General features: G+C 42.5%; 2 protein-coding genes across 2 annotated transcripts in view; one reads left to right on the top strand and one right to left on the bottom strand.

Annotated features, from left to right (window-relative positions):
- Nucleotides 1–19,885, bottom strand: part of LOC147158519 (methylmalonate-semialdehyde/malonate-semialdehyde dehydrogenase [acylating], mitochondrial-like) — a 32,000-nt gene extending 12,115 nt beyond the window's left edge. The window contains exons 1-7 of the mRNA XM_086060432.1: nt 19,174–19,885; nt 7,125–7,220; nt 5,428–5,496; nt 3,495–3,717; nt 3,265–3,422; nt 1,506–1,635; nt 1,339–1,444 (exon numbers count right to left, since the gene is read on the bottom strand). The gene's annotated coding sequence lies outside the window, so the exon portion shown is untranslated. The remainder of the gene's footprint in view (nt 1–1,338; nt 1,445–1,505; nt 1,636–3,264; nt 3,423–3,494; nt 3,718–5,427; nt 5,497–7,124; nt 7,221–19,173) is intronic.
- On the top strand, nt 935–23,969 carry lrfn5b (leucine rich repeat and fibronectin type III domain containing 5b). The gene is made up of 7 exons (XM_086060430.1): nt 935–1,539; nt 14,591–15,287; nt 15,898–16,126; nt 16,977–17,151; nt 19,164–19,503; nt 21,236–21,536; nt 21,979–23,969. The coding sequence occupies exons 2-7, from the start codon at nt 14,614–14,616 to the stop codon at nt 22,678–22,680; spliced, it is 2,421 nt and encodes an 806-aa protein (XP_085916556.1). The 5' UTR covers nt 935–1,539; nt 14,591–14,613; the 3' UTR covers nt 22,681–23,969.
- The last annotated feature ends 554 nt before the right edge of the window (nt 23,970–24,523 follow it).

Below are 24,523 nucleotides of genomic sequence, written 5' to 3' on the forward strand. Positions count from 1 at the left end.
TTTTCTTCATATTCTACCCCTCTTCTTGACATGTATGGCGACTGCCACTCAATACAAAAAATCCCAGCAGTGTACCTAATGAAGCTCTTGCCAAGATGACCTAACTGCAGCTCTTATTGATTCGCTGCTACGTTTGGATCAAACTATTGATTAAGTCTAGAAATCCTTCATGCTGGTTCTAAATTGCTGGAAGTATCTATTTGAATATAATGAGAAAGATGCTAAAGCAGTTTAGCACTAACATCTGAATCTTGGCCTGTTTTGTTGCCACTTCTCCCCTCGGTGATCTACTTTTCAAGCTTTCATAAAAACGTGCTTTCCCTTTCATCGATTGTTGTTGATTTTTGTGAACCGTGGGCCTGTGAAGTCCTTTGAGACGCTTTGAAGGTATATAATGCGGACTGGGGGGTGGTGGTGTAGGTCGGCGTAGCGTGCCAACAGATCCACAGGGGAGCTTTAAGTTTCAGCCAAGTCAACATTTGTTCAACGACTGATCTGAGCTATACTGTGATTTTAACAGATGCAAGAACAACCTAGAAATAACATCATATATTTCATCGCGTCCTATTCAATTAGGTATATCCCTAAACTAATTAAACATTAAAGCTTGACAATCTACGGTCGCCCATCTGTCGACGACACCTGCTTCCTAGTTTGTCAAAGCCTGAAATTTACTGCTTCAAACCAAAATGGCTGACTTCCTGTCAATTTCAAACATGGGACCTTGAGACTTTCCCCCCGTTATGATGGACACAACTCCCCGATTTCTTGTTGATCAGCAGAACAGGTGCGGACGGCTGAATTTTTCAAACTTTCTAGGGGGTGCTACCGAGTGAGTTTTGCTGTCAAATCCATATCTTTTAGAGAAGCAGAATGTGGTGCATGCTGCATTCTGTCGCGCATGCAGCCTCTCTCTCTCTCTCTGCGTGTGCATGAATAAATGATGACGCTGGGCTGTGAGCGCGGCCGGCAGGCAGGGCTCATGCGTGTGTGTGCGTTGCATCTGTCTGCCGCACACAAACGCTCTCTGTGCAGCCGCCATTGCAATTCCGAACACAAGCGCCAGTGGAACCGGCGAGCGGTGTGTGTGTGTGCGTGCGGTGTGTGCGCGCGGATGTATGACGGCTGCGACCTCGCAGGCAATCTGGATTAAGAGAGAGAGCGGGGACGAGAGAGAGGAATTATAGGAACATCTGGCTGCAGTCATTCGCAGGGGCTGTTCAAAAAAGCAGCGCCGTCCTCCTCCTCTTCCTTTCTCTCTCTCTCTCTATCCATCTCGCTCTTTTTATTTTTGGGAGGAGGTGAGGTTGCCTTCCCCCGAGCAATGCTCACTCTTACCCGGCGTGGCGGATCTCCTCTTCTTCCTCCCTCCTTGAAGGGCATCGACGGGGCTGCCAAGGCCGGCCACATGTTACCGGAAGCCAGGCGAACGTGTGCGGGACACCTGCATTAATTCGCTCCTTTTATTCCCTCCTTCTTCCGAGGCGGAGATGCCGGACTTCTACCTTTGACTGTGGGGCTGGATGTGTCCTCCGCAAGGTAAAAGAAAATCTCCCCATAGATGTCAATCAACTCTTGTGATGGGGAGGGGGTGGTGTTTAATTGACTTGAGGTGTGTGTATGCATGCAGCACTCCTGCAAGGTCAGAAAAAAAAAATATGGATTTGAGTTTTTCACACATAGGTGATTGGCTGCGAACACGGGCTATAATTCACATAAGATGTCTGCTGCTACGGGTGTTTTATTGCCGCTGCCCCGAGGATGCACTGATAGCCGCTACTGATGAAGCTTCTCCTTTCTGTTGCCGCTGTCAAGTGATTTAAGCCGAGATGATATGCAAATGACACCTCAGTCACAAGGTGTGATGGCGTCTAACACGGGGAGAGCGTTGCAAGGCTTCCAAAAACGGGCTGGAGTGGACAACGTACATATAAAATCTTTAGAAGGCGTTTGATGCGGTTCTAAAAACAAATTAAAAATGTTCATCGGGAATGGGCAGAGTTTACTCAACTGCAGAAGGGGTGGAGGCCTTTGTTTGTGCAACTGTAGTATATAACAACATTTTAAAAAGGACTAAAATGGAAACATGCAGCAAAGGGGAATAAATGAGGCACTCCACAACGTTGTGTAGCAACCATATGACAGAATCTATTGCAACGTTAAGTGTTGCCTAAGATGCCATCTCAACACTGTACAGTGAACTTTTCACTGCGGTAATAAGAGGCGTCGCTCTCTGCACACACAACATTGTGGAGCAGTCACAGTTGTGTCAAGAGTCAACTGGAACGTTATACCACGCTAAAGATACCATCTCAACATAAATCATATTTAATACTAAAAAGGGAAGTCTTACAAAATGTGCTAAGACCAAAACATGGATGCACACAACCTTGTGGTACAACCACGCCAGAATCTATTCTACAGGAACGCACATTGTCTTTAAAGACACTGTCTCCACATAAATTATCTTTAAGACGACACAATAAACTAATTTACAGCATGTGGTAAGACTGCACACTTAAACAAGGGAAGTATAGCTGCCCTGAACATAAACAACATGGGCACTCACAACATTGTGGAGTGGCCACAGAATCCCACATAGATCATCTTTAATACTGCGTTGGGAACTTATTTACTACATCCAATAAGACTCCATGAGTTACAGTATTATGTAGCACTGTAGAACATAAACACAACATTGTGGAGAGACCACTTTTCAGAATCCCAGCTGAGCAGGGAATTCATTTAGAACATGCGCTGTAACACCACGTTTAATAAAAATTATTTGAGGCATGTACTGTACATGGACGCCCACAACATTGTGGAGCGAGCACAAATCTGAATCTAATGGAACGCTAAGTGTCGTTGTCACATTAGGAACTCTTTTACAACATGCTCCACACTGCACAAATGTTTATCTGCTTCGATTGGAGCTGCTGTTTTGGTTAGCAACTGACTACAAATTGATTCAAGTTGGCGGGTGGAATAAATAAGTCACATAGCTTCTTGAGACATAAACATGGATGCACACAACATTGTGGAATGGCCACGTTTCGTGTGAGTTTGCTGGAATGTTAATTGTTGTTGCCAAATAACATTGCTGTTTTGGTTAGCAATGGAGTTTAAATGGGATCAGCAATTGTAACAGGAAACCAAAGTCGTTTTTTTCTTTAATGATTATGGAGAAAGCAAAACCATAAGAAATGAGGAAAAAACAATAAGTACTGGATGCTAATTTTCATTAAGGATCCCATTTCAAATCACCTTTAATACGATGCAGAGAAGTCTGTTTACGTGATGTGGTAGGTGCTGCTGTTTTGGTTAGCAACAGAGTTAATTAGCTACTAGCCATTTTCCCCCCTGCTCAAGGTGCTATTTGGATGCATCCAGTCGCTAATTGGGGTGCGGCGTCTGTTAGGTCACTGTGTGAGCAAACACGTTAATAAACACACTTCATCATATTTTTACATAAATTAAGGATGTCGTCTCCTTGCCTGGTGTCAAGTGTTAGTCATCACGTGGTGTATTATTCCCAAGCGCCCGCGCAGGGCATCCTTTGAATCCTCCGTGCGGGCCTACCACACCTCGGTTTTTAAATTTTCTTATTTTTCCCACTCACATACTTCACACGGAGACAGGTGACTGCTTGACCACGTTTCACTTTCAATGACCTACATTTGGGTCTCGTGGGGACCAGCGCCTATTGTCTTTGGTCTCCTGTCAAAAGAAAGAGTCTTCATTATTTAATTGTTAGGTTGTATATATATTTTTTTAAGTCCCTCGTGTGTCTGTCAAGAATATCTGCTTCCGATGGGGGCTCACTTGATGTATTCTTGTTTAAGTCCTGGAATTTTCCCCAAATGGCTGACTTATTGTTCAATTTTGGGCATGAGTCCTTGAGATTTTTTCGTATGTCTTGTCACGAGTGTGAAACTGGTGTCCGATTTTTGTCAAATTTGCAGGTGGTGATACTGCGTGACTTGAAAGTAGCTTGTGCTTGTTGCTGCAAGGTAGGGGAAACACCAGTTGAGAAAGATGGCATATGGATCTCTTCAGGGTCTTGTTTCCATCCTACGCACCAAGTTTCACCAAGATATACATGATATTGTGGAGGCAAGTTTAGAGTTTCTGTATTCATGGTAAATCCTCAAAATGATCGTCCAAATTTGATGACAGGCTTTGCCCACATAAGATGGCAGAAGCAAAGAGAAAAAAAAAAGTTTGCACTTTATTGACGTCTATCTGTCAGTGTACCTGCTACCAACTAAGACTCATTTGAATAAATTATCCAATAAGTACAAATGGTACTGACCCGTTAACCAAAATGGTCAATTCCCTTTTCTTTTTTTGGATACTGGTCTTTGAGACTTTCTTTTGTGTACCCAGTTTCATATATTTTGGTAAAAATGGTGTCAAGGGCTGATTTTATTTTATTTTTTTAACTTTCCAGGTAGCATTGAGTGTTTTTTGGTCAGGATAGGAATGTCATGTAAATGTCATGTCACCTTTCTTTGTTTTGTTTGGTCATGTGACATTTGCAAGCTAAGCCGTGATAGGTACCCGAGCCCTTAGCAACTGCGATGTCATTTTCAGTCGACAGCAAGTGGCAGATAAAAACGTGTGGATTTTGCTGATTAATTCATTGTGCACAAACGCAATATTACAGTAATCTGAATACTGTGTTTAGACTATTAGTGGAGCCGCATACAACATATTATTATAAAGAAGATTTTTGACTTGACTTCCCTGTTAATGAATGTAAAGGTACGAGTTTTCCTTATTAAAAACACTTAATCGAATTGTATCTTAAAGCACCAATGTACCTGTAGTCATTTTTTTCCAAAGTAGAAAAAACAATTTTAAGAAGGATGTGTTGCTATCATTTTCAATTTAGCTTGTCCTCGTTTTGCCGCAAAACGCAACAAAGGAGATGTTACACGTTTTTGTCTGCACGCAACGTGGGAAGGGATTGAACTTATTTTTCTTTCACTCCTCCTATACATAAAATCCTCCATGCAGTGCGCCCGCGAGGAATTAAACGGGCGAATGAGAGTGCGTATCTCATATTGATATTCCAGAGTGCTTTTCAAGGTTTCTGTGAGAGAAAATCCCAGGTCATAAGCCCCCCTCCCCTCACATCAGGGGTGCGATCGCACAAGAGCGGCGGCGGAATGCAGATGAGTGTTTGAGCTCTGTCTCCTGCCTGTTCTAGACAGCTAGACGTCGGAAAATATGAGGAAGGTTGTGAGTCTGTTTGCTCCTCTCCACCCTATCCCGACTTTCGCTTGCCGCTCGGATGCTGTGCGAAGGAAAACACTTGCAAAATGGCAGGGGAGACTTGTAAATGCTGATGAACAGCACTTCTCTTGATGCACCAGGGTCTGCTTAGTATGACGCACACACACACGCACACACACGGGACGATACCTTGACATCCAGTCAAAGCAGAGAAATTGCAGTTGCCTCCAAAATTGCATATGAGATGCCGTCCCCCACCTGAAATGCAAAGAAAAAAAAGAATATAACAGAGTATTGTGTTGCATTGCAGCGTGTCATAGCAATGAGCAGAGGTTGGTCGGTAAAGTAGCCACAAATTGTATTGGATAAGCATAATAATTGATAATATGAATCAAGTAAAAGTAAAAAAGTAGTCCTCCAAATAATTGTGTAAGACTGTAATGTTTCAGTGAAAAAAAATACTTAAGTACCAGAGTAATTTTTTTAATCAAAGCATTAATGTCACCGAGACAAAAATATAAAAAGGTAATGTGCAAATTCAGATATTGACCAACAATATCACTTTAACTGAGACAAAAACACAATAAATTAAAGCCAATTCTGCCACGACAAATTTTCTTAAAAGGAACCCCCGACTGTCATGACAAGTTTGTACAATGTCAAGCAGGGAGATAACAGGTCCCATTTGTAATTGCATTTGGTATGAGCCAGCCAGGGATTGAACCCACAACCTCCCAGCCTGAGGGTAGACACTCTGGTACCAGGACTTTGCAATTAATCGAAATTCACTTACAATTCACTTACAATTTCAATCATTACACCGTGAAAAAAAATAGTTTTTTAATACTAATTTCGAGTTATTTGAATTTATACGTAATCCCCCCTTTTTTTGTTGTTGAAATAACTAGTTTCATAAATTGTGTTTCATCCAAAAGGAACTTGCATAATTATAGTGTTTTAAATAATTTAATTTGTCTTAATAATTACGTTTAAATGTTAAATACGATTAAACATTTTCTGGTTTTGTATCAAAAAATTTATGATTGTCCTAATCGTGATATCAATTATTACCAAAAATAATCTTGATTAATATTTTCTTCATAATTGAGCAGCCCTAGCTGGTATTATATTTACTGTAAAGAGGAAAAATGAGCAACACAACTACAAACTGTTGATTTTTACAAGGAAAAAAATGCTTACAATAAAGTGCTATATTGCACTTTTGTTTGATTGTTTTCACACTTGTATTTTTCCATTTATCTTATTACTAGATTATACAAAGTGATAAAATGTAACATTCAAATGATACATTTATAAAAAGCCCAGTTCTCGGCCTTTGATGTTGGTTAGTCATCTTAAAATGTGGAAAATGTTTCTTTTAAGCTTCACAGTACTTAAAACTGGCTGTTAACACTCAAGGCTTAGACTGCTTATGATCTTGTTTGACAATCTTATTTTAAGTATAAATAACTTGTCAAAGCAAAATAAGCAAATTTAGGTTAAATTTAAGAAATTATATCTTACTTAAGATTTCTGTTTTTGCAGTGCAGAGACTCTTAAGACATTTTATCTTATTGTGCATGAAAATTAACTAATTTTAGGATTTACAAACTAAGCAAGAAATAAAAGTCCTCCTCCTTGTAACTGATTAAAACTATACTCATAAGTAAAATTGATTAAAAAAAATAGTGCTGCATGTAACAGAGTAAAAGTAGCACTTTACTACCCACTTCTGATTGCAATCCAGATATTGTAAAAATGTGTTCCTTGTTGGGTGTGAGATCATAAAAAAACCCATCAGCTTTCACAGTAAAAGCACATTTCATTAGAGGAGTATTTAGTATCACGACATATCAAAGGAATCTCAAGGTACACGAGTGCCAAACCTCACAACATCCAGCCACCATCAATGTGCGTTGTTTTCTTGCAGTGCAAGGACAATACCAGTTGGTGGTGGTAATGTGCCATTAAGCTGGTTTGTTCTGTAGAAAAACAAGGGAGGACAATACATTAGGTACAGTCGTGTTTTGCGCTTGCATTTTCCATGGTTACAGGTTAAGTGGAGAGCAAATGTTATTACTGTGTGCTTTTATACAGCTCAAACTGTTTAGTTCCGTTTTTCTTATGAAAAAACGTGTAAAAAAACAACACATTTTTGTTTTTTTGTAAGGCTGGAACAGATTAGATGCATTTCCATTCATTTCAATGGGGGAAGATGATTTGAGATACAAATATGGTCATGAAATACATCAAACTTGTATTTCAAGGCACCTTTGGATTTATCCAGAAATCAAATTTTAATGGATTCTTTCTTGGCAAATGCCAGCCATATAAAAATTTCCATGGTAATGTGTTATGGTTCGCTCGGTTAGTTAATTGGTTGTTTTTTGGCTAATCCTGCCAAGGGTGATCAAAACAATACCTGCAGGCTTGGCCAGCTAACAATAAGAAATTCATGCAGCAGTAGCATCAGCAGCATTAGTGTCAACGGCTGTCTCTCACCATTAGCAAGTAATAGCACCCTGACAATGTTCGGGGGCTTTAAAGCAGAATCTCATTTGTTATCCGTGACTAAATTGTCCGGATGCTCTCTCTCCTCTGGGGATTCTTTGTTATAAATGTCATTAGGTGATCTTGAAAACGAGCCCCCTTCCCCTGATTGCATCTCACCTCCCCCTCACGCTTCCCTTCAATGTGACGTTTTTCAGTGTTGCCATGGCGTCGCGGCTGTCATCCAAGAGTTATCGCGTTCGGAGAAGCGTCACAGCGCATGGAGAAGTGTTAGCGAGGCAGACGTCGCAGAATCTATGCTGGGTCACTTTCATAAAATGCTTTGCTGGAGCCATTTTACAGCCACCTTGCAGCTTGTTTTGTTTTGCGCAAGTACACACGTAGCTACAATAGAGCCAAATTTGAGCCTTTCTGAGTTCCACAAAGGCCTGATTATCGGATGCCTCGAAAGGATTATCCTGACTGATCCTCCTGTGGTGTGGGGTACACACGAATTGATAATTGGGCCAAATCTGAGCATTTCCTCGCCATTTTGATCAAAGTCGGAAAAAGGCCAAATTATCGCATGTTTTAGAAAGATTAGACCTGATTTTTAGACCTCCAAATGATGCTGATCCTGAGTGATTATCCAGTGATGCAGGGTAGACACATCTCAACAATCAGGCAAAATGTGAACAATTTTCTTCCCTTTTTAAAAAATCCAAACCAGCGATGGCTGAACTATCGGATGTGTCTAAAAGTCGATTTTAAGCGATAATCCTATGGTTTGGGGTATACACACACTGATATTCAAGCCAAATTAGACACTAAGAACCTAGTGCATGGTGTTGTTAATATAATTAAGGAACTAGACTATTTTAACAAAATTATAACCGGTCATTAAAATTAACTCTAACTTTGACTTCAGTGTCAATGTGAGGGCCAGTCATAGACTGTGGGCGGGCTGGATGTGGTCCCAAAGTCATACTTTGCCCAAGTATGCCCGAGGGTAGGGTTCACCAATTCCAGTCCTCGAGGTCCAGAGTCCTGCAGGTTTTAGAGGTTTCCGCCCACTAGCACAACTGATTCATATAATCAGCTCATTAGCATGCCTGATAACGATCCTGATCTTAAGTATCAGGTGTGTTGGTAGGCGGAAACCTCGAGGACCGGAATTGGTGAACCCTGCCATAGTGTCTCTAAAAGATGATCATGAATGATTCTCCTCAGGTGTGGGCTGTTTTAAAAGTTATTTCAAAGCAGAGAATCGCATATGTATGCATGGTCAATGTCCCGAGTTGGACCCATCACCAATTCTGTGATTGTGGCATGAACCTGAAACAGCCAATCAGGAAGCTCGCTGTAGTTGGGGCTTTTTTGGTGGACAATTGTTGAGGGCGACCATTTTCTGAGCAGAGGAAAAAATTCTGTGTATGTCTACTTCACTTTAGATTATTTTTGGTAATCCCATTTGCCTCGCGTGACCTTCCTATGATTCTCTGACCGGATGCGAGCTTGCCAAGGATCTCTAGACACAAGTTGCAGCATCGGAAACCATTTCCCCCGTGCTCCCTGGTCGTAAGGCGAGTCACGCTATGCTGTGCTTTCTGTTCTCTGAGAAGGCCGCCCCTGGGAGAGCATAGATATCCACTGCTACTGTACACCACTGCTATGCTGCAGTCGCCTGTTTCCATAGATGTGGGGGGGGGGGGGGGGTGAACTGCCTCTATTAGGCAGCGATCCGCCCACTGGAGCGCACGTGTGGGCGTGCGCTGTCAGTCTGTTGTGTACTACGGGGGCGCAAAGACAAGCTGGGAGGTAGTAAAGCAACATGTGATTGACTGGGCAGGAGATGACGGTCAATGCGGTACTTTTTTTTTTTCCAGGCTTATCCGCGGCGAAATGAGCACACCCAATATGCAGGATAATGACTTTCCGGCGTCGGTGTGACATTTAAAAGATGAAGAGCGTGATTGATGAGCACGTTGATTGATTATCTGCTTATTTGTTCGTGTACCTGATGAGCGCAACCTGTTATGCAAATCCCAGCGGAACTGCCAGTATTTAAATGCAAATTAGTAGGGACGGTGGCGGATATCTCCGGCCTGTTTTGGCGGTGTGGGGGATTACAGTGGTAACCATTCGCGTCACGTTCAGCCAAGTTTTCCAAGGGAACGGGAGAGGGAGAGAGAACGCAAAAAGGCCTCAATCTCCACACACTGAATCAATATCAAGTCTTGAGCGCAATTTGAGCCTGGAAGTTGCAGGTCGTCTCTCTGCCTCATTGCACATCAACAGAGGTCTTGTCAGTCGGCCTCAGAGCAGCACGCAACAAGAAACTGCACCTCAGAGCCTCATCAGCATATCATACACATCTCGGATCTTCGTTAGCAGCATACACACCTCATCAGCGTCAATGTGAACTTTGCTTCATACTAACGAGAACATATACACCTCGGTTCCTCGTTAAAAACATTTCGTCTTTGTCAATGTAGACTTTAGCTTAGATCCTCATCAACATAAACCTATACAGCTCAGAGCCTCATCCCCATGAATATCTATACCACAAATCCTCCATTTTAAGGTAAACCTAAACAGTAAACTCCACTTCCAGATCCGCATCAACATGAACTTCTATACCTCAGATCTTGATCTGCATAAACTTGTATTCTTCAGTTCCTGATCCACATAAACATCCTGTACCTCAAATCCTCAACATGAGTTTGTTTACCGCAGATCTTGATCCACATGAACATATACCCGAGATCCTCATTTACATGAACCTATACACCTGAACTGTACACTTGAGATCCACACCAACATTAACTTCTATACCACTGATCCTGATCCAAACAAATTTATACACCTCAGATCCTCATCAACATAAACTGCTGTACATCAGATTCTCAACCATGAGAACATATCCTGATACAGATGGACTTCTATATTGCAAATCCTCATCAACGGGAACCTATACCTCAAATCCTCATAAACATGACCTTATCAACATGAATCTATAGATCTACATCAATGTGAACTTCTGTACCGAAAAGCAGAGGTTCATAAACAACAGTCTACTTCTATAACTCAGATCCTTATGAACAGAAACCTAACCACCTCAGATCTTCATCAATGTCAACCTACGCATCTCAACTTTGTTCATATTAAACTCAAACAGGATCCTCATCACATAAAATCTTGGCAGATGTATTACTAAGTCTGCTTTGGTCTCTCCAGGTTGATTCTCCACTGACAATTTAGCGTGATGAGCTTTCTGAATTTTTCGACCAAAAACACTTATCGCTTCGGAAATGTTTTCTTCCCGATCGTCAGGTGAGATCAGAGTCAGGAAAGTGAGCCTATCTTGGCATCGTGTTGGATGATTACTTTTCTTACATAGAGACATATCTGGACTTTACTTGAGTAATTGCTTTCTTTAATGTGGATAGCTGACAGTAAAAATACATTTTATCTTTTATTTTTCTTTGAGTCCAGGGCAATTTTAATGTTCAGTTAGCTGGTGAGTTATGCCTACAACTTGAAAATGTATTTTCCCTTAGGATAGTTTGCTGACATGGCTGCTTTAGACACACCAAAATGACAGCCAGTTGTAGACAGGATCATCTGATTGGGTGGCTGCTTTAGAGTGCCTCATTGTCACAGCATGGAAAAGCCCTGCTGCGATCAAGTGGGATATATGTTCCAACCAACCGGAAATTTTTGTGGATATATTTTTGCGGCTAATTTGTGGTTATGTGTAGACATTTTTCTAGGTCGGGCAAGTGGTATTTGATTGACTGTTGAATAGGGCGTGGTTACAGCGCATTCAGCGGACACGCCCACGGAGGGAACGGCTTGATTTTGCACGATTTTGAAGCCTCATTTTGTAAACTTGCCAATTTTTGTAGTCATTTAAATTGCGCAGGGTTGTTAACACTCTTCTCTGTAGTGAGACATTCATTTCCACTTTACAAGGCTGTAAAGAGTAGACTTTGTACTACTTTTACTAAAGTCTACTTAAGAGTCTTACTCTACTCTAGAGTACTTGTACTGAAGTATAAGTGTGTCTGGTATGATCCAAAGACGAATTAATGAGCAGATCATGGCTAATGTTGCGATTTGTGGAAACATGGTCTGAAAGCTTTCTCTTTTCAGCTCCATAACAGCATGTCTCAACATTCGCACGTCATGATAATTTCTGTGTGGGACTTGGTGAGGGTGTCTCCTCACTGCAGCTTGATCAGCAGTACTCATAAGATATGTCATACCCAGCAGGCTCGCTGCGACAATATCATTTCTCCCTTATCATCATCATCACGGCGCGTTTCAAACCTGACCTCTTTCTGTCCTACATTCTCCCCGCCTGTCAAAGCGTAACCGCGGCCATTGACCCCCCCAAAACGTCGCCGTCCGGTCTGATGTTTTCTTCCTGCGCCGACAATCGAGGTTATTAAACGCGTGTTGGCTTTTGGAATCATGGCAGTATTCATTTGGCAGAGCTCCGTGCTGAGGCCAGACTTTTATCCACGCTGTCAAGACGCAGTGCCGACAATGGAGACATTACGAGCAAACCACCCAGCCATAACCCTAAATCAGACCTTTCTTGTCTGTATTTAAAGGTTAGTCTGTAGATTTTTACTGCAGTTATGGGATAGGGATCTCTTGTTCTCAGCATTTGATTGGATTGGTCTTCACTTTGGTGGGATATAAGACAGAAAAATGACTCAAAATTCCAGTTCTTGACAGTCACTATACGATCTCCACTTGATGCTCTATCCCCTCTGACAAGGTCTCGGGATTCATCAAATGGATCTCCCGTTATCCCCTGTCTCAACTGTGTCATAAGTAAGAGTAGAGAGAGGGAGAAAAAAATCAATAGCAAGGATGAGCACATCGTCGCAGAGCCACTGGGCCCAATCATCCCATCCTTTTGGCCGCATGATCCCGGGAGATAACCATCTAATTCTGATCAGGCCCTCGGATGGACACTTCAGACTTTCATCCCTGTGTACGCAAACATAAAAGTGGCGGCATTAGCAAATCAGGAAGGCGGGATTGGAATTCCCAGGCCGACTTAGAGACATGAGCCCCTTTCAAACTGCCCGTCAACGCAATCTTTCTTCTTGTGAAACGTACTGTCACAGAACCGGTAGCATCGGAGACCCAACAGAGACGGGACAGTTATGCAAAATCACGGATAAGCAGGACTAGTTTGTGAAGTTCAGCACTTGTGTTAAAAGCAATTGTCACTGTTTAACAAGTATTTAATGTCTGCACTAATTTTTTGATTGCGGTAGTTATGCGAGAGAAAAAACGTCCCTGGTGCACAAAATTTTATAGAAACTGTGTGAAAGGGATGGTCATGTCAAAAAGCAGGATTGGCATTCATTGCTGGCTTTTTTCCAATAACTGGTTTCAGTTAGCTCACACATCTTTGTGATCTGTATGTGAAAGCTGGTCTGCTCTCTCTGATTGCATGCAGGTACACACACCATCTGACCCTGGTCTACAAGGTCCTCATTGGTTTGCTTTCATTCTATTTCGGCTGTTTTCTCCAAACAACCAAAAACCACTGCACCGTCGACCACGTGACATCTTCAGTGTTACTATTCCTTATTTCCAGACTGAAATGGATAAAAAAGCGTTTAGTTATACTGCTCCATCCGCTTGGAACGCTTTGCAAACAGAGCTGAAACAAACACATCCTGTTTCATTTGGAACAGGGACAGACAACAGAAATCTATTGGACAGAGCCTGCATTTTTAATTCATCCATCCATCTTCTATACCGCTTGCTCTCACTAGGGTTGCGGGTGTGCTGGAGCCTATCCCAGCTGACTTCAGGCGAGAGGCGGGGTACATCCCGACGCTGCATTCAAAACTCCTGGGCTTAATAATTAATTGATGTAAAATATTTGATCTACTATTTTATTTGTGATCGATGTTTTATAAGATTTATGTTGCTGACCATCTGGCTAGGACAAATGAGACCTTGGTACCTGGTTAAATGTTATGACTTTCTGTTTGTCCTTATATCTGGTTGAACAAATAACAGGCAGTGGAGACCTACCTGACTAAATCACCACCACTATCAGATCATAATTATATAAAACATCAATACTACACCAAAACGCAATATAACAGCATGCAACTGTGACCCATACGTTATCTGGAGAAGTTCAGAATCAATATTTATCGAATAACATGACAAAAACATGATTTTTTTTTTAGCAGAGATGCTGATTATTAGATGTTATGTGTCAAGATCATGGCAGATGTGTTTTGCTCTGACAAGTCAACCAGAGGATGGACCAAAGCTGACATCAAAAGACGGATACATGATTTGATCCCCCCAAAAAATCCACATGGACTGGAAGCAGTGCAGCAAAGTAAACTGCAACATAATGGAGGGAACACACTGTTGGGAATAAATTAATACAATTTCATGGAACAAATATTAGAATTTAGGTTGTTTATGTAGGTCTTGTTGGCCCTGATAACCCACTACTGTGTAGAATAAAGGTTTCCCAAAAAAAGTGCTAAATGGCTCCAACAAATATACAACACAAAGCAGCCATGCAGCTCTCTGAAGTCTGCAGGTGACTAATTAGTTCCACGTCTAATTTGCACGGCGTTCATTGTTTTCTGACCCCCTGCTTACAATTTGGACACAGTGCTGAGCCTATGATTCTATTTACAATCCAGTTGTAAAGCGCGTCAGGCTCAAAAGCATCTCTGTCTTGAAGGGAGCGAATTCCCAGAGCAAGACAAATTAATGTTTAATAGCGATGACAGCGCTGCGCAGTCTCTGCTCGATAAACCATTTCCTTCTATCTGTGTTTCTTTCTACCTTATCTTCTAAGGATAATCTACCTTATCCACGTGAATGACAAGTCCAATGGAGACCCTCCTGCTTTATCTGATGGTCGTCTGCGCGGCTGTCAAGGCCCACAAGGTTCAAGTCTGTCCCAAGCGTTGCGTGTGTCAGGTGCTCAACCCCAATTTGGCCACCCTGTGTGATAAAAAGGGGCTGCTGTTCGTGCCCCCCAACATCGACCGGCATACGGTGGAAATGCGGCTGGGGGATAACTTCGTCACCAGCGTCAAGCGCAAGGACTTTGCCAACATGACCAAGCTGGTGGACCTGACGCTTTCCCGCAACACCATTGGGACCATCGTGCCGCACGCCTTTAAGGACCTGGAGAACCTGCGGGCGCTCCACCTGGACAGCAACCGGCTGACACGCATCACCAACGACACCTTCAGCGGCATGTCCAAACTGCACCACCTCATCCTCAACAACAACCAGCTCATGCACATTCAGATCGGCGCTTTCAACGACCTGACCGCCTTGGAAGAGCTGGACCTGTCCTACAACAACCTGGAGAGTGTCCCCTGGGTGGCCATCCAGAGAATGTCCAGCCTCCACACCCTCAACCTGGACCACAACATGCTCAGCTACATCCCAGAGGGCACCTTCTCGGGTCTACAGAAGCTCAAGAGGCTGGATGTGACCTCTAACAAGCTCCAAAAACTGCCCCCGGACCCTATTTTCCAGAGGTGAGTGGATGTCATAATAATAGAACATTGTCTTCATTTATTGTATAAAACACTTTTGCCCATTAAAAAAGAAAAACATTCAACTCAAAATGTCAAACAAAGCCGTTTAGATTTTAGGAACATAACTTTAAGTCCTATACTTTGTCATTTTACACATGGACCATGCATAAAATAAGAATGTTTCTGCCTTATATTGCACTTAAAATTGTTCCTAAATCCTTAACGGCCATATTATAAATTTTTAATTGATTTTTTTTTAAGGGAAAAAGCATTCTACTAAATAAATGAAGACACTAAATCCTTAACGGCTATATTAGACATTTTGAATTGATTATTTTATTTTTTTAATGGAAAAAAGTGTTTTGCAAAATAAATGAAGAAAAAGTACTATTTATCTTCTTTTTTTTTGGCTGATCCGAAAAAAGATCCGATCCGAACCGAGACTTTTGTTATCCCTTGCACCACTTGTCTCAGGTCTTAAATTCTTAACTTTCAAGTTGGCAAATCTAAGTCAAGTTGAATCTCATGAATACAACGTCAAGTCTTTCTCAAGTCCAAGTCCTAAGACCGACTTGTAACTGGTGTTTCCCAACTCTGCCCTTTTCCAAAGAGCGGGGGTCTTGGCCACCTCGGGAATCATGGGGCCCACTTCATTCGCGTTGAGCTTCGGCGGGAACCCGCTGCGGTGCAACTGCGAGCTACTCTGGCTGCGGAGGTTGCGGCGCGAGGACGACCTGGAGACCTGCGCTTCGCCTCAACACCTCGCCGGACGCTATTTCTGGACCGTGTCGGAAGAGGAGTTCCTGTGCGAGCCTCCTCTCATCACCAGGCACTCTCAGGTGTGACCCCCCCAAAACAAACTCTCGATTAATTTGCTGTAGCCTCACAGCAAATATCACACTTGGCAGACTTTTAAAGCTCACAGGAATTCCCTGGGCCGCTCAGTCAATGGGATTTTGTAAAATACATATACTGTAGACAAGATTTACCAAATATAAAGTCAGGTATCTATATAGTGATAATTTTGCAGAATTTCAGCATTTTCTCTTCCCTTGTGATCAAAGTCACCAAGGACCCGATTATCAATTGTCTCTGGCGGACTACTACTATAACTAGTTCTACTATTTCTGCTATTTCCAATAGTACTACTTCAATTACTACTACTCGACTACATCTACTTACTATTATTTCTACAACTACTATTTCTACTGCTACTAATAATACTTGAACAATCTACCACCACTACTTCTACTTGGTCGTCTTCAAGTGCTGCGAAACTTTATTTTCATGTGTGCGGTGTGCTGTGTTGGTACACGACTTTTAGAGCAGTATGCACACACTCATATTCAAACTCAGTACTGTATGTGTGTACCCCGCTTGTTGACAAGATTGTAATAAGCTATTTGCTGGATTGTGATAGATCTGCCATTACGCCGATGAGGTCTCGCAAAACATCCAAATAAAACGATCCAATCGAGGCGGCGCGGCGCAGCAAACAGCCGTATCTCACGGCTCTTTTACATCACGGCAGACGTTTATCGTTCACGCGTGTTTGCCACCGTATCGACGTCCCCGCCGACGCGCTAATTCAACGTTACGACTATGATCAATAGTCGATTACGTTTATAGCGAACAGAGCTGTAAAAGCCCAAACGTGGTCAATATATCAGCCTGATGTTGTTGTTGTAGGAGCTGCGGGCCCTGGAGGGTCAGAGCGTGACGCTACGGTGTAAGGCTCGGGGGGACCCTGACCCCGTCATCCACTGGATCGCCCCCGACGGGCGACTCATGTCTAACTCTTCTAGAGCCTCCGTGCACACCGATGGCACGCTAGACATCCACATCAGCACCGTCAAGGACTCAGGTAGGTCTGGAGTGTACATCAGATTCGATAGTTAAATAAATACACTCTTGAACACTCGCAAGGAGCTGCTTTAGGCCACAACTTACGCCAAGATGCTCACATGCAGATTCACCCAATTCAATACATTTCAATGGGGAAAATTTATTTGATTTGATTTGATTGAGCACATTGCCAGATTTCACATTGGGTAAGCCAATTTGTGAGTAAATCGAGCTGAGATCATCATTATTTCTGCATATTTAATACACTTTATGTGACATTTTTGAATTGGGGGTGTGCCATGAGATTTTGCATTGTACTGCCAAAAACAGTGCTTTTAGGCATTCCATGTTTTTTTTTCTCTGTCTGTTAGTCACGATGCGCTTTTTGTAGTACCTGGCCTGTGGGATCTCTGAATATTTTGACTGTGGATTCATTTTATGTATGTGCAAGTTTTTGGGAGGTCAAAAAAAGAAGGTTTTTTTTTTTTTTTTTTTTACTGTAGAAACAGAAGTGCTCATCAGCATTCACACATTGAATACCTCTTAGAACTGAGCCTCGGCATGCTATTTTCCAAAAAGGCTATTTTGAAACAAACTATTGCATCGGACCTCATTAGCATGTGCTAAGTTATGACTCGTGAGTGTATGTATTTTTAAATTCATTTTCACATCAGTCAGCTTCCACCTTCAAGAACATGTTAAAATATTTTGAGCTGGGTGAGAAAACTTTTTTCCTAATTAAATGTGAAACCACCGCTTGCCACGGGTTTTTAAATTATAAGAACCTCCACTGTTTATGTGGTTAAACAGTTACATACTGCAAAACAAACTAACTAATCAACAAAACTAACAAGTAAACAAAATATTCCTAGCTAAATATGAAACCATAGCTTGCCGCGGTTCGTTACTTTACCATTCTTATTTGAAAGCCAGACCAAAATAGCACACTTGTAAACATGCTGGTGATACTCAGTAACACATCATATGATTGCACTGTTGTTGTTTGTGTGGCTAAAAACAGATCGAGCTTCAAGGACATGTTAAAATATTTTGAGTTGGTTGTCAAAAAGAACATTTCGTTTGCAGACTAAATGTGAAACCACAGCTTGTCATGGTTAGCTATCTTTTAGCTTCCTTGCTAGCATACCAGAAAAAAATACTACACCTGCTAAAACATTACATATTGATCGTTCATGTGGTAAAACAGATTAAAGCGTGTTTAAGGGGCTTAAATATTCAAAGATTTGGAAGTGTGATATAACAAATGTCTCTTCCAATTGGAGTACCTCCACAGATTAGCTGCCGTGCAAAATCATTGTTTGCATGTAAACACACTTGGGAAACTCACTGGCACATTGTACTTTTGTTTTTTAATAGTAAAACACTTTTAATGACCTGTTGATATTTTTGGATTGAAGTTTGATGAGAAAACAAGCTATCACAAGTTAGCTAGCTTTTATCCAGCTTGCTAGCAAAAATAACAACCAGTTTCTCAACCCGCCTGTGAAACCCACACGTCCTGCCTTCCTTTCTATATTCAGTCAGAGAGAAAAATAAAGTGTAATTTTACATTAAAGAAAAAAGACTAAGATATTTATTGACTTGGTGCTCAATGTTCTTACGCTTAGCGTCTGAGATGTAGCACCATTAAATAGTCCAATTAACAAGTGCTGCTCAGCTTTTTATTACCTTTGTAATGTTCAACCTTTTGCTGCGTTTGTGCTAAATGAAGCTCGCTGTAAATACGTTTAAATGTAGGCGTAATGGACCTAAACAGTGTTGTTTTAAACGCACATTTCTATTCTTAGGATGAGAGAGGTGGTGGGAAATCGTTTGGGCCACATTTTCAACATGGACAGATTGGCCAGGTCATTTATAAATTGGGTTTGGGGTTGAATGTGGATGTAAAAATAGATTATTCTATTAATAAAGTGATAAGTTCTTGTCATTTTTTTAAAGTATCATTAACCAGCTACTGTATTAACAAAATAACTCAAAATGCTTTTAAATGTTTGTATAAAATAATTGCAGGTTCCTTCACCTGTGTGGCGTCCAATCCGGCCGGCGAAGCCCAGCAGAAGGTGACCCTGGTCATCACTAAGCTCCCTCACATCACCAACAACACAGCCGGCGAGCAGGAACCCGACCCAGGGTCTTCGGACATCGCCACCGTGACCAAGACAGGGGCGGAGGGTCCAGGTGGCGGGGTGCCCCTGGGGAACACCAAGACGGGCCCGGAGAAGAAGGTGGTCATAGCTGAGGCCACGTCCACCTCGGCCATGGTCCACTTCAACTTCCAGAGAAACATTCCGGGCATCCGCATGTTCCAGATCCAGTACAACGGGACCTACGATGACTCGCTGGTGTACAGGTGAGGATTAAGGGTAGACATTTGACAACCAGGGGTAGCACAGTGGTCTTGTGTGGGTACGTTTGCCTCACAGTCAGGAGATCCAGGCTTGAATTTGGAGGTTGGGTTCTTCATTTAACCCAAAAAGTTGAGTCAAATGAATAACCCAATTTTTAGGTTAAACTGGCCCAAGTGGCAGTCAGTCCCTTTTTGACAGAGTAATTGTGTTAAAATTAGCCCAAATTGGGTTTGTTTTTGATTCATTTGGTTTTTTTTATGTGAAAATTTTGACCCAACATTTGGGCAAAATATTTCACTCATCTTTTGGTTTAAATTCACCAAACAGTCCTGCTAAGTAACTACTGTTGAGATTGTGATATACCGGTAATAACCCAATGACTGGGTTAAAAATAGAACTAAAAATAAAACTATACTTTTACCCAACAGTTTTTTAGTGTTTTGAGGAAAAAAAATATATTAACAAAATGTTATATGACTAGGAAGCAATCTGAATATAAAATATATATATTTTTTATGAAAAATGAATTTGTATAAGCAAGTGCAAAATTAAATGAAGTAAAAAAAATAATAATCTGAATTTGAGATTTAAAAAAATAGATTTTTTTAAAGAGAATTAAGTTGCAATATTATGAAAACTACTTTTATGAAAAGTCATGATGAACGTGAGAAAAATTAATTTTGAGAGAATTAATTTAAATAAGAAAAAAATCTTATTTTACACAAAAACACGTTCAAATATTACCAGTAAGACAAATTATCATTAAGATAAGATAAGAAATTGTCATTTCAAGAGGGAAATTCTGAGAAAAGTCCACACTGGAATGCCATAAGCGAGAGTCAAACCCAGAACCTTTGACATGCTTCCCGCCCCAAACCAAACTTGCTAAACTCAAAATGACCTCAACCGCATGATTAAAACTGCCACACCCGTTGTTTTACCGACTCAGGAGGACACTTAAGTCCCTTGGGGTATTTGGTCTCACGGGCTGAGACTGGACTGTCTCTGTGATTATTTGCGGTGTCCATTAATCCCATCAGGAGTACTAATGCTCCGCATCCCACTTCTCATTCTTCAACTCCTAATCCCCTTTTGCCGGAGTGTACCATTTACCGCCTTGATAATGCTTAATCAACAAAATCAAAAATAACAAATGTCAGCACTAAACTGAAGATGAAAGCGGCGTCAGCCCGGCCGGCGTTTGGCAAAAAAAGAAAAAGAGAAAGCATCCCAGGCGTCTTTCATCTCTTTTACTCTCTACTTAGACGCTCATCACCAGGACATGTTAGGAAGGACGGCGACAAAAATGATGCAGTCAACAGCGTGTTTTTGGTGTGGAGCCGCAATGCAGGAAAAAGATAGATAGACAGAATCCTTAATAGCAAACCTTTCATCATGAAAGACGCCGCCTAGAATGTATCAAAAACGTCACCGATGATGAAACGCAGGCACGTCTTAGATGGCCGACTGTCAACGTCCAAACAATCAACTGCATAATCTGGTGAGGCGCTAATCCACTGGTGGGCAAATTTGATTGGCATTTAATTTTGAAGCAGGACAGATGGCCGAGGTCATTACCAGAAAAGGTAAAAACTAACAAAAAGAACCCGTTAACGTGTATAGTATATAAAATAACTAATTGTTATCAAATATATAGTATATAGGTACTAATACATACACATATAGGCCAATATGTAGTACATACACACTCTAATCCCGTTCGTATTTTTCCAGAATGATCCCGCCGACCAGCGAGAGCATCCTGGTCAACAACTTGGCGGCAGGGACGCAGTACGACCTGTGCGTGCTGGCCATCTACGACGACCAGGTCACCTCGTTGACCGCCACCCGGGTCATCGGCTGTGTCCACTTCACCACCGACCCACAGTACCTGAGGTGCCACTTCATGCAGTCCCAGTTCCTGGGCGGCACCATCGTGGTCATCATCGGAGGGATTATTGTGGCTTCGGTGCTGGCGTTTATCATCTTCCTCATCGTGCGCTACCGGGTGTGCAACCAGGGAGACGCAGATAAGGTTAGTCTAGCGCCACTATCACGATAGAAATTGTAAATATTCTTAAAACAGATGTTAGTTTAAACTTACTGTCAAACTAAACAAGAAAAACTAAGAGAATTACACCTTTTGTATTTAAACCAACCATATACTATAGCTTAGCCTTTCAGTCGGTTAGCTTAATGCTAACGCTAATTAACATCTATGTTGCGGTACTATAACCATTAAGCAACGGGCTGAATACAAATATAACTGTACTCACAGTAATAGTAGAAACATTTTGCCATTATCGAGGGCCAAATCGAGGGCCAGCACTCTGGCCTTGTGAGGATGAATTTGAAATCTGACTAGCTATTGATTCTGATTCTAGCTATTGAATCTAATCTGCCCTGGGCAGATTAGATTGAATTGGAAACACAGTGTTCAGTGGATTACCATGACTCATTAATCTTCTTCCCAACAGGCTCTGGAGATGGGCGACATTCGTTCCTTGAGCAGCGACGGGCAACTTCAGGGCTGCGGACTCCCCAAGTCTCTGTCCAAGCAAGTCCTGCGTCCGGAGAAGAACGACAAGGAGTGTCTGCGAGTCGCTCTACCGCCCCTGGAGCCCGCCAAGCAGCGTGCACCTGTCCTGATCTCCGCCGCCAACACCGGTACCGCCAAACCCTCCCTGCCCGACTGCACCGTTTCTACCTCGGCCGCCAGCCACAGTTGGCACCCGGCCTCCCCGGGTGTCCCGAGGGTGAAGCGCACGATCGCCCCGTCGAAACCGTCCGACGTCCAGCGAGCCAATGCGCAAGCGGATGTTGAACTCAACAACGTCAACCGCAACAACTCCTCGGAGCCGAAAGTGCCGCACATGGTATCCCGCGCCCAGGCGCCCAAATGGACTGCAGCTCCCAGGGTCCCGCGGGCACGGCAGGCCCCTCGCCAGTACATGACCGTTCCGGCGGGAGCCGTCAGGGTCAACCGCAGACACTCCCTCAACGCGGACTCGTCCAGGGAGCGCTTGTATGTGGCGTACCCCAAAACGGGGGCCAGCCTGCGCTCTAAGCGAAGCCTGTCCATGAGTGGCGAACTACCGCAATTTCACAACGCCGCAAACATTCAAAGGGCCCGTGACAAGCTGTCCCGCTCCGAGTGGCTCCTGGAGAGCACCTTATGATTTGGAGTTTACCGAGGGATTTTTCCAAAACTGGATTTGTGGCCTGCTTGCCGGAGAACCGACTGCTTTGTCAACGGCATTGGCGTTCGACCACTTGGAGGGGCTTCAAGGTCCACCTCGCAAATTAAAGGGAATACGAACAGGTGTATGGACCCGCCTTTGTTTTATACGCTATAACCAATCGACGTCTTCTTCACAAGTGGACCACGAGAAGCACAACATGTATAAAACAAGCTCCTGTACAAAGATTTTCCAAGGCGTATATCTCAAGGAGACTATGGAAAGCCGTGCATTTTATTCAGTATCTTTGAAATCGCTCTTTGTCCTCTTTTGTAAGACAATCCAGGGTACTAGTAGAGTAACTGTGTCTTGCTAATAACGCAAGTATATCTAATAAATGCTCAAACAGCTTTCCATAAAGCTGTTTGAGAAGTTATTCCATATAATTGATAGCCAGCGTCCGGTACATGATCACTAGTACCGTCCTTGTCCTCTTACAAAGATTCAATACAATACAGAGTACTATCAGAACAACTAAGGCACACAAGGATATTGAATAAAAGCTCAAACGGCTGTACGGATAGGTCCAAGACAGACTAGAATGGTTTCGTCCTCACTATTATGACGAAGTGCAATTTTAGGACACTGTCGTTCTACGAGTGCACTCTTGTTGTTCTAGTAATGTGCTGAATTGTCTGACTAGTGCAGACAAAGAGCGTCCTAATACATTGACCTGAAGATGGATAGCAAGGATACGGAATAAATTCCCGAACGGCTTTCCATTGGCGACCCTTATTATCATTCTGAATGCAGTAACCCGGACACTCTGTACGATAAAGACAGACGAGGACTCGCCTCCGAGTGACCTTGCCGTGTTTTTTTTTTTTTTTTTTTCTTGGTGGAGATAATGAATGTGCTTTTACATCCCAGACGCAGCACAATGCAGCATTTTTTTTCAGTGGCATGAGTTGACTCAGCCTGATACTGCCCTCCAGTTTGAATCGATCAAATCACTTTTATCACATAATTACGTCAAGGCCCGACGGGCACGGTGACGTTACGCGGGGACGAGCTTCAGACAAATGAAGACATTTCCATGCTTCCCCCAATCTTTTCTTTCTAAACGTATTATCACGCTGATGTAAATTAACTTGTAAGAAGAACGAGCACAACTGGGTTCTGGGAGGGGGTGTCAGCTCTTGATTTTGCTGTTGTTTCTGTTTGATGTTTAACAGTATAAATAAAGCAGTGATACAAGGGACATTTCACCTGGGATGTCCGGTACTACAGCATGTGTGTGTTGCTACTGGAGGGGGGAATCAAAATCAAAAGTTGCTTTTCTGGAGCAATTTTCCGCTGTCAATGGCAATCTGGCTCGGGTTTGGACCGCGGGGTGTGTTGACGGGACGGCTGCGTCTGTTACGCAAGCAGCGCGACATCGTCATGTCAGCGTGCCAAAAGTTCAATTCATGTTAACAATGTGACTCAGTGCCTTGTGATGACATCAGTTGTGAGGAAAAGAAGAAGAAGAAAACAGAAAAAAACGGAAATGGCTTTGGATTCTTGCTCGGGTTGGAGTTAAGGGTTAGGACTTAATTATTTTCGAACTAGGTTGAGGATTAAGTCTGACCAAAATGCAACCAGCATGGAAAAATAACAGCAGCAACCAAGTGATTAATGCAATGAAAAAACAGCAGTTATTTTATGTTGTAGTTGAACCACAAAAACATGGTGCGATTGTCAAGGATGAAACAAGTGACACAAAGAAAGAAAATGGGCCATAATAAAGGAGAGAGGGGCGGGGTGGTATTTTGAGAGACTGTTGGCAATAATCAGGCGGCAC

The sequence above is a fragment of the Leptonotus elevatus genome, chromosome 18, assembly GCF_054856555.1.
Source record: "Leptonotus elevatus isolate MCC_2025b chromosome 18, RoL_Lele_1.0, whole genome shotgun sequence".
Taxonomy (NCBI): Eukaryota; Metazoa; Chordata; class Actinopteri; order Syngnathiformes; family Syngnathidae; genus Leptonotus; species Leptonotus elevatus.

What these genes read in the sequence shown, in the direction of transcription:
- lrfn5b (XM_086060430.1), top strand. Translation starts at nt 14,614, where the DNA reads ATGACAAGTCCAATGGAGACCCTCCTGCTTTATCTGATGGTCGTCTGC. An exon ending in TCATCACCAGGCACTCTCAG is followed by an intron (nt 16,127 to 16,976) that starts GTGTGACCCCCC and finishes TTGTTGTTGTAG; the next exon opens with GAGCTGCGGGCCCTGGAGGG. An exon ending in GATGACTCGCTGGTGTACAG is followed by an intron (nt 19,504 to 21,235) that starts GTGAGGATTAAG and finishes GTATTTTTCCAG; the next exon opens with AATGATCCCGCCGACCAGCG.